Genomic DNA, 11306 nt, shown 5'->3' with positions numbered 1-11306 from the left:
CAATTCTGAACAATATCGATGACTTGAGTGCTCTCAATCGAACGAACATGAATACGCGGCTACGATGAGGCCAAATGAAGTTGCATAGACAATATGTGAACTTTTTGCATCTCTTTATGACTAACCTAGTATTGAATGTCTCTTGTGATGATCATTGCATACTGGCGAAAGTGTGGAGTCTTGTTTGACTGTAGTGTCAATGCCTAGTGTGCTGAGCTTACTTCGAACCATGCATGATAGATCCTAGAATCTTCTCCGTTGGTCCGATCGACTAAGTAAGGTTATCTCTTGAAATGATATTAGGCAACTTTAAAGAGTGTGAGCCAATTTGACAAATACCTCTTTTGTGACCAACCTTGTGAGTGTGTGAACCTCTCTTGTACCCCTTGAGTCTTACCTTTTTTTGGAAGAAACTTGATGAAATCATAACCTTTCTTTATCCATTACCCATAATCCTCATGAAGTTATGGTTAGTTGAAGAGCCAACTTAGGCCAAAAGCCTAAGTTGGGGGTGTGGTGAAAAGAAAAGGTAAATCAATAGGTGCAAGAAAGTCCCTCTTATCCATGGTTTTGAGAAAAATGGAACCCCTCAATATAAAAAAAATGAAAAAGAATGTTGTAGAATAAAGTACAAAAGAAATGGGGTTTCCAAACAATCCATGGAAAGTGAATAATAGGATGACTTATGAACACTAAAGAGAATGATGAAGGAAAAGGAAAGGAAGTGTTGTGAAAACCACATTTCATGAGGATGAAAGTCACTGAGCCTAAATGACCATACCTTTGCACTCAACCCCATTACAAACCTTGAAAGACCTTTTTGATCTTGAGTGAGCTAAAACAAATATTGATCGAAAAATATGGGCAAACCTATGGGTGAAAGCATGCATTGTGCTCTTCCTTGTGAGAGTGAGCATTGCATTTGATTCTAGAACTTTAAATGATTAAACCTTTGTGTGTGAAAATAGAATCATTCCTTGTGTGAGGGCATTGAACACTTTGGTTGAGCTTGAACTTGCATTTGAAGCAAGTATTATGAGCATGAGATTCTTTGATATTGGTGAGTCACAACTTGAATCTTTGAGCGCACATTTGATCTTTGCATAAGTAACTTGAGTCTTGTTGTGTGCATTCATGATTGAGTCTTGTGTAGCATTGTTCGAGGCCTCCTTTTGGAACGGTTGAGCTTGAGTTTGCTTGAGCACAAGAAAAAGTTTAAGTTGGGGGTGGTGATGAGTCCACAAATTAGACTCATTTAGGGGTATATTTTGATAGAATTAGTGTCCTCAAATGCATATTTTGTCTCAATATTTGATGAAAATTGTTAAGTTTCACTTATTTGGAGTTTGAGTGAAAGCATGGACACTACTGGGCAAAAAAGGAACAAAGACAGCTGAAAGAACAAAGAAATGAAGATCTGTGAGTCACCGAACCCTTTCGGCGAGTCACAGAAAGGTCTTATCCTCGCATTTTGTTCTAGTGTCCTGAGCCTTGAAAGAAGGGATCAAATCGGTGGTGAAAAGGAGTAGTCGGTGTGTCGCCGAGCAGTTTCGCGAAGCAGTACTATATTGCCCAATGATCCAAAACACGACGATGCTAACAGATAGAGCAAGACGGTGATGAAACCTACCAAAGGGCAGATTGCCGAGTTGATCGGCGATTTTGACTAACGACGCCAAATGATCCGCTTCAGCACATACTTTTGAAAGCTATAAATACTCGTTGAGAGTTCTAGCTAATATCATATTTTTAATATAGAAATTTTTAACATAGAATTTTGAGTTCTATGTTTGGAGAGGGTTTTGAAGAACTTGAAGATTCAAAGGGTTTCAACTCAAAGAATTTGGACTTAGGTCTTGTGGATTCTTCACTCTTTGCTTGTTTTGAGACTAAAATCTTCATACCCATTTGAATGCAAACTCATATTGGTATAAATTTCTATCTCTTTTACATGTGTAGCTAAAATCTCAATTCTTGGGTGTGATTTTGTGAATATGGGTTAGATTATCTGTTGGGTCTTGTTTGGTGATGATTTAGTTTTTGTTTAGATGTGATTTCGTTTAGTAGTTGTGGTGGAACTTAATGAAATTGTAGTTGCAAATACGATTTTACCTTTGTGTTTTCGGCTTGCTCAAGAGAGAGGTCGTAAAACTAAAACTACTAAATTGATGGCCGGTGGGATTGGGTCAACATGAGGTTCAGCTCGAGAGAGTGAACCCTAGTCCTTCTCCCACACACTCAGCTCAAGAGAGTGAGTGGGCTAAGGCAAAGGTTGTTTTTCATGCGGTAAGTGGGTGTCCGAGAGGAACCCATTTGATTCGGGGTAAGTTGCTCGAGAGAGAATTTACCCCTACTATAGTCTAGCCTAGTCACAAATATTCAACAGATTTATTATCAAAAGCATGTACTCAATAGTTCAATTTATCTCGTATTCCTATCACATCCAAGAACCCTATTTCCTTGATTAGTACTCTTTGCAGTTTTGTTGTTTTTATTTACTTGTGACAAACCCCCATTGATAATTGACGCTTGCGTCACCCCTTTGATTTAACATGTTTCCATTTGATAATGTTTTTAGCTATGACTAATTAGAAGTAAATTTTATTTTTCTACTAATTTTGAAATCCATTCATTGTGGGAACGATCCCAACGCTTGGTTGGGTTACTTTACTATTGTACAATCGTAGACACTTGCATTGGAAGTTGTGTTTTAATTACCCAAACATCAAAATACACGATAAGAGTCAAAAATAGAATTTCTTGAGAATGCCTTATAGCCTTGCGAAGATAGGATACATACTTCTCTATACCAATATGCAAAACTCTACTGGGCATTTGTTGTCATACCAATTATATGGGTCAACCTTGAACTCTGATACCAAACTTTCACGACCCTATTTCTTCGGTCATGATGACACCTACTACACCCCACCAATAGGTAAGCCTAAGCCTTAGTCTAGAGAAATAACCAACGAAATACCAAGTGGAAGTCAAAAACAAGAAGTAAGACTAAGAACAAAGCGGAGAAAGGATAATCAACAAAACCATGCAGAAACCATACCAAGACCTGGCATTAGTTAGCAGTTGAGAATCAAATCCAAAATAGGAGTAGAACTCTTTAATAAATACAAGACAAGAACAAGATCTCTCTAAATACAATATAAAGACTAAGCTTAGCAAAAACAAACGAAAACCAGTAGCTCCAGATGTAAGGAGCTCACCCTAATCTCCAAGACCCCAGGCTTCTCTGCACGACTCCAAATCAATGGTGATAACTTAACTGCAATTTGCAGGGGGCAGTTGTGTTGTATGAGTACCATAAATGGTACTCAGTAGGCAACGCCCAACTGAGCTCAAAAGATAACACAAGCATAAACAACAAGTAATAAGGAAAGTATAACACAAGTAACTAAACAAGAGATACTAAAACAGACAGGAAATAAAGAATAGAAACAGGAAACAAGGGGTAAGAAGTTGAGTCAAGAACGTACCTAGATCGCAGGCCAATAACCTAATCGTAAGCAACTAAGATACCAAGTCAACTACCTAGTTTCAGTAGGACCCACCACCACAATTCTAAAGTCAAAACCTACAAGGTAACAATAAAACAATAGCAGAGAACATAATATAGTCAAACAATAACCTAATCGGACCGCCATAAGCCTAAAAGGTACAAACAACAAACATATCCCAACCGGACCCAAAAATGTGATGGTAGAAACAACAAACAAGTATATTGGTGATAGCTATTACATATGAATATAAAGTGAGCGGTAGAACCATCAGTAACCATCCAAATCCCAAACCAGAGGTAACAGCCTCAAACTGTAAAGCATCAGACATTAACTAGGAATAACGACCTCAAACCATTAATATCAGCCTCAGATGAGAGATAATGTCCTCTAACCATGAGCATCAGCCTCGAACTGGAAGTAACTTCCTCGAACCATGAGCATCAGCCTCAAATTGGAAGTAATCAATAATGGGACCACCTACCCAACCAGTAAACTCTAATGGGCACCAGCTAGACCAAAAGCATCATATATGCCAGACTAGTCAAGTTAAAACTGAGCACATCCTAGATGCCTCTAATATCTCAAGTATAAAATGGAACACGTCCTTGACGCCTCGTAATCTTAATAGTCAGTAAGTCAAATGATCATGGTGGTACGACTTTCGTTAAAACCAGTTTAGTATAAAAACCAAGTAAAATAGCATCTCATCATGAACGATAAATATGCCAATCAAATAACGCAATGCATGCCATCACCAGCATTGAAACAAGGCACTCAAAATTAAATAAATATACCGCCAATGAAATCATGCTACAAAAGCAGAGAGTACTAACTTGGGATCTAACTAGTCCTCACATACAGTCTCAGGCCTAATAGTATAATCATAAGTTCAATAGGGATACAACATGCCCACCGCTAATGTACAAGCATAAAGAGCAAGAAGAAATTTCAAATGAACAAATAGGGAGAAAACTCAAGGGACAATGCCCTACCCCAATCACACCACTCTAGTCCTGAACTGAGCACAACTAGGACCAACCTACGGCTCTGACAAGCCACCAATGTCACAAGCATCAATGCAAGAAGAATGACCCAAAACAAGCCATAAAGGGAGCAAAATATATATACGAGCTGATAAAATACAACCAAAAGCATCTAATGTCAAGCCTAGTCTAAGCAACCATGAATCAATCCTAACAAGGATAAGAAAGATCAAGACACCACAAGCGAAGCCACAGTCTAAACTAAGGATCCCAACACCCACAATAAGCCTAAGGCTCCTACGAAATCAAGAAAGAATGGAATAACAAGAGGAAAGCTAAATACCTGGCAAATACCATCCGAAATTACATAAAATCTATGCTAGGTATTATCTAAGAAGTTCAATCAAGAAAGTAGACCAAAAGGTCTTAAACTACATCTCAAATTTGTGTTCCACATCCGAAATACCTCCAAACACCACCAAACTATCAAATTATCAATCACAACGTCATTACAGACGTTTTGACACTAGGATCGAACCAATTGGAAATGGACCAAAAATTGAGTCAAAATGAAAATGTGGGACCCATGCTGGTAATCTCGAAAGTGACTCCATCAAAAGGTCTTAAACTACATCTCAAACTTGTGTTCCAAAATCGAACACAATATGATGCCCAAAAGCAGCCCAACAACAACATGCAAAATTAACAAGAATACCAAGCTAATGCAGCAGCTTCGAGCTCATATGTACCTCAAACAAAGGTTTCTTAACAACTTCTAAACACAAAACCAAGTATCCACACTCCCAATGAATGCAGAGGACTTCGAATCACTCAAATCAAAGCTCGAGTTTGGGAGAAATCGCCTCTTGAAAATGAGGGATGAAAGCTAAAAATTTTGGATATAAATACCTGAATCTGGACGCTAAAAGTAAAATTGAGTCGCTAAAATTTGAATATCTGGTTGCTTAAAGTCTGCACCAGATATCAACACTTCAGTTGTTTTACTCAAACTCTGAATTATCCGATGCGGTGTCCTGGATTCATTCATAACCCCGTGCTCACAAACAAAATATTCTACCCCATAAAATTTAACATTTCGAACTCAACGGAATCATCAAAACTTCCATGCAAGGTCGTTTCGATGCAAAGTGGGTTCCACACCTACGTTTCATTTTAAGCTAAAAATCACAAGAAGGCTCAAAATGAGATAGGAAGCCTAGGAAACCGCATGGAAGGTCGTTCTAGACCAAACTCGATATTTCGAAGATAACTCTGACAAAAATCTCATCCGAGCAGGTTTACCAAAATTGTTGATCAAAGTCAACCCTTGGAATAAGCTTCAATGTTAAAACGCCTAATGGAACAAACTCACACCAAAAGTTTCTGGCCCCGAACAAAGCATTCCCCTAGCCTAAAATAACCCTTCCAGAGCTGATGAAACCATCAGAATTACATTTTAAGGTCATCTTCCTGATGTTTTTATTGAAGTCAACCATTCAAGTTTAAAAAGCTGGATTACGAAAACTTGCACAAAATCAAAACGAACGATCCGTCGACCGAATTGTCAGTCCCAACAAATCATAAATGAATTGAGGTCTCTACAAAAACGCTCTAAACGCTCAAAATGATGAAATGACCTAGAGGGTCATTACAACTTTGTCTCAAATTTTTTGATCTTCTCACTTGTATGTTTAACACGTCATCTAGCTTTATGTAATTAGTCAAGTCGTGTATTTAATGTGATGACGTGTGTTGACAAATAATTAGAGTTAACCGTAATTTAGTTTAGAATGGTGTCCTAACACACCTTAAATCATTAGCTAATGACTCTTCATTTTTTCATAAAAAGTTGTCATGTCTGTTTACATCTCTACTTTATTCAAATAAGGAGAAATATCGTAGTGACTCAAACAATAATCAATTAATTCATTTTTTCAAAAAAAATAAGAAAAAAAATAGTTTTAAAGAAGTCGCCACCTAATTTTAGGAAAGGACTAGGAAACCAATTAAATGATCTACGAAACCATTAGATTCTAGGTAACGGTTCAAGTAATTATGAAGGGAAGGTAAAAACAATTGTGGGTCCCGACTAAATTAAGTTTTTTTTTTCAAATTAAGGAGGAGATAAAAACAATATGCAAGTAAAACAAACATGCAATATATACAAATAATAAAGTAAATCAATAATATGATAAACGGCCTAAGTTTGTCTAACGTTAACAATATACACAATAATGACTAAAAAATATAATTCGAACTCCATCTTAATAGCTTCAATGGGAAGCAACCTTGTGTACCTGTAAACACACTTGGTAAAAGTGCTAGTAATAAATAAATATGAATAAAAATAAAGGAAATCAAATAATAATTTAAAAATAAAATCCGTCTTACTAACATGGGAGGCCTTGAAAATCGATGGTAATTTCTTCATCGGTCAATTTTAACATACATTATATATATATATATAGATATAAGCTTAAACTAAATTTCCGTCTTTTAAAATAAGAAGACCTCGAAAACCGACGAAAAGATTTGTTCATTGGCTAATTTTAACATCTAAAACATATGAACTTAAACTAAACTCCATCTTTTAAAGTGGGAAGGCCTCTAAAATCGATGGAGAGATTTTTTCATTAGCCAATTTTAATTAACAATATAGAAATAACATCAAACCTAAGCTAAAAGAAACAGTAAAACACACCATTTAGGAAATAGACGAATTCAATATAAAACAAGACATCAATAATTAATTATAACATTAACCCAATCTAGGCAGCGAGCAAATCAAATGGAGTAGGCGTGAATGAAGCAAAAATATAGTTAAAGACCCTGTAAACAATCCAAAAGAAAATAGAGTAATATTGCAGGCACAAATGTCAACTAAAAACTTGAGAAAATAACTAATAATAGTAGTAAAAATCATACAATTACAAACAGTGATGTTAATGATAAAGGATCAACAATACAATGGAGTTTATAATATAAATCATAAGAAGATAGTAAATCCGACCCAACACGCAATAAATCAGCCTAAAAATCAAAGAATAAAAATATCCAACATAAAAATGGAAAAGAAAACACAACCATAATATTAGAGAATTAACTATACTTAGCAGATGAAATCAGCCCAACAGGAGCAATTAACAAGATTAAAAAAATAAAGGAACAAATGAACTGTTCTTACTAGTGGAACAAGCAAATGGTCGTTGTTGTTTGCGGTGGTCGTTTCAGCTGTTGGTTACGTGGATTTTGTGTGGTTCCGCCGGAGAGGTGGCCGATTTCTGCAAAAAAACAAACAAAAAAATCGAAAGGGGGAAAAGGGAAAGGTGTCTGGTTCATTTTTTCTTATTTTGCTCCGGTTCATAGGAGCTGCTGCCGGAACCACTGGATTGTTGGGTGTTTCTGGTGGTCTGCGTATGGCAGCTGTTTGGAGGTGTTGTTTGGTGTTCACTGTGAAGTGAGTAGAGTTTTGGGGGGAGGTTGGATGGTTATTTGGTGGTGTGAGAGTGGTACGGTGGGTTGCTGGGGGTCAGAGAAACAGAGAAGCTTTGGTGGTGGTTTTGGCAATTGGTGGTGGAGGAACGGTGGCTGTTTGTTGTTATATTTTAGTTAGACAGCTGGAAGTTTCAGGTGGTTGTGAAGTTCGCCAGAAAATGGGCTGGAAAAGTGGGTTCACTGGTTGTGGAAGCTCACTGCTCTAGCAATTTGTTCATCGGAAAAAGGATGCGCGTTTTATGTTGGGTTCTCTGGTGGTACGGAAGCAGAGAACAGAGAAAGGAAAAAATGGGGTTTTGGGCGATGGACTTGTTGGATTCCGACGGAACTTTGGTGTGCTTGTCACTAGAAAATTGTGAACACTAAAAGAAACTTGTAAAGACTAGAAAAATCTGAAAGGCACCCCCTAAAATATTATCCACCACCACTAATTTAATCACTAAGAAATAACTTAGATAGAAAATCGAAAACAGTACAATACCATAATCTTAAAGTCGTTGGCCAAAACCATTAGTTAATAAAATATTTGTGTATGAAATCTTAACCATATTTTGAATGAATTTCTAGACTGTGTAAAATATAAAAATGACTATTAACAAACGTAACGAATATAATGAATATTAAAAATGTGATGAACGTAACTAATAACATGTAAAAAATGCAATTTAACAGAAATAACGATTTCATCAAAATGAACAAATATTTGAACATATTCAACTGGCTGTGACAAAAAATAATGTAATTAAAATTAATTGATAAAAAATCCTGAAATTTTGACAAATATTGATAAAGTTATTTAAAATTATAAAATGATGTATTTTGAACTATTGAACAAATATAACTTAAAAGTTATGAATTTTGAAAATGTTAGGCCCAAATTGAGTGTCAACAATATCAAATATCGGTGTTTCGCGAGAAAAATGAAGCAGGACAAAGCCGCTTAAGTTGTTAACTATATGAATCATTTAAAACATTAATTAATTCAAGAGCATGAATGGAATGCAGACCTCTAGGACAAAGGCATTGCCATAGGTTCAATTTTCAGTAATGACTAATGGTTATTAGAAAAAAAGTATTATTAATAGAACAGCCAAATACATGGTACATGAACAGAAAAAAAAAGGATAAATTTTTTTTAATGGTTGATTTAATGGGTTTTTGACCATACATGAGGTCCAGTTAACAGGTTGAAGTGATGTTGAATCAGTTCCTTGCACCCATTGTTCAGTCAAGATTCTCTCAAATTCAGTTGGGCTACATGGTACAGTAAGTGCACCTTCATGATCAAAACCAAATTCTTCAGCAGCTTGTTCTAATAGTTTCAAGAATGAAGGGTGTGTTAAGCAACTCAATGGAACTATAAATCTCTTAAGGTGATTGTTGTCCATAGCAACAACCGCGAAATGCCCTTCCTTCACGTCCTCTGGCACGTTGATCGACTCATTTCCATGCTCATCGAGTTTGGATGCATGTGATTTCTTGTTCCCTAATAGAAGACTCTTTTGTAGCTTCCTCACCATTATTCTCAAATTCACTATCCCATTCTTCTTCTTTTCATGAGTTGTTCTAGCGTTTGCCATTTGAAGGTGCTAGGGTTTATTTTTGTAGGGTTACTTTGGATACCTTTTTTAAACATGCATGGTACCTAGCTAGGTTATATATAGTGTTAGAGTAGGAAGGGCACTTGAGAAATAAAGTTTGATAGTGATATATGCGGACTGACTTGGGTGTATGTCTAGGGAGACCAAACCATGTGAATGAAGTTCCAATTCACTTATGAAACGTCCCTTTTATCTAGTCACATCTACCTCTTCTTCCAATTATAAATAAAAATAGACATAACTTCAACACCATTTGTTCATGCTTAATGAACACTTGATCATTATTAGTCTTGCTATAAGAAAGATTTATGAAACTTATGAGGTAAAATAAACTATAAAAATTTGTGTAGCTCATAAAGGTGAAATGGAAAGTTAATATTAAATTGTTGTTAACTATGAAAGATGTCATTCTTTTTATATTGGTTAAAAGAAAATGTGTCACAAAAATTGAGTTTTTTTTCACATTCCATTAAATGTATTCATCATATAGTTGAAATTATTTTCAAGCTTTACTTTCTGTATCAAAAGTTTTTTTCATCACTCTTTTAAGTTAGGATTAGAAATACTGATGTCGATCGATTCTAATGAATTGGATTGAACAATATACGTAGGTACATTTGTTTTGTAATTGAATAGCTCAAGTGCAGTAGTACACATATTTTCACGGTAAATGATGCGTAATTATTTTTATTTATATGACTTAAAGACCAAATTGATCTCTTTTTTAAATAAATTAAAGACCAAATTCATCATGTTATACCTTTAAGGACCTAAATAAAACCAAATTCTAATTGCTGCTGCTTACTACGGACTTGTATTATCTATTATTGATACTATATAATCTTTTGCATAAAAATAAATATACTATTTACTCTATCTCATATTTTACTTTCACACGCATTTTAAAAAGTTGTAAATAAAATATATTTTTTATTTTGTTCAATGTAATTAATATTATTTACTTTTAAAAAATCAAATTCAGGATAAAATGAAAACAAAGTTAATTAACGTTTTATCTTAATTTTATAAATTGATAAATATTTTGAGATAAATTTTAATAATGTTGACAATAAATATGAAACGAAACAAGGATTAGTTTATTGATAACAAACTCACCAATTGCATAGAATATTCGAGAACCGTATCCAAAGTTTGGAGACTAGTTTGGCGCACACAATTTGTATGGAAGGAGAGAAGTCTATAAAACAACCATGCTGAAATTTGTGACATTTCTTTCAATGTTGCCCCACTTATATATATTGAAATTACGTTTCATAGTAATGTATGAACATAAATAATCTACATCACCAACAACCTTCATCTTCACTTCTAGAGACCTCCTTCCTGATATTTGTTGGTAGATTATGGGTTTATATGTTTTTGCAGAATTAATGGATCGTAAGACGAAAATTAGGTAATTACAGAATTTAAAATAACATAATTTCTAAAAAATTTCCTATCATTTGAATTAATTACAAAGATCTCTTTTTTCCTTTTTTCTCTTAACATCCGGAAACATCACTCCATTATCTCTAGCATATACATTATAAATTTGACACCATAAAATGATATGCCTCAAATGCCTAGTACTCTCTCAACTGTATATACATGATACTCTTTGAAAATACATCGAGAGTTCATGACTCGTGGGGGACTCGCGAGGTCCATATACAGACATGAACAGTCACCACGTGTCTGTGCGGACGATCTCC

General features: G+C 35.2%; 1 protein-coding gene across 1 annotated transcript; it reads right to left on the bottom strand.

Moving 5' to 3' along the window:
* Positions 1 to 9054: 9054 nt before the first annotated feature.
* LOC125825728 (auxin-responsive protein SAUR50-like) lies at positions 9055 to 9573 on the bottom strand. The gene has a single exon (XM_049505039.1). The coding sequence runs from the start codon at positions 9571 to 9573 to the stop codon at positions 9055 to 9057; it is 519 nt and encodes a 172-aa protein (XP_049360996.1).
* Between the last annotated feature and the right edge of the window lie 1733 nt (positions 9574 to 11306).

Source organism: Solanum verrucosum, unplaced genomic scaffold, assembly GCF_900185275.1.
Source record: "Solanum verrucosum unplaced genomic scaffold, falcon-dt-bn FXZP01000003.1, whole genome shotgun sequence".
Taxonomy (NCBI): Eukaryota; Viridiplantae; Streptophyta; class Magnoliopsida; order Solanales; family Solanaceae; genus Solanum; species Solanum verrucosum.
This window is presented reverse-complemented; position numbering and strand designations above follow the sequence as displayed.

What these genes read in the sequence shown, in the direction of transcription:
- LOC125825728 (XM_049505039.1), bottom strand. Translation starts at nt 9,573, where the DNA reads ATGGCAAACGCTAGAACAACTCATGAAAAGAAGAAGAATGGGATAGTG.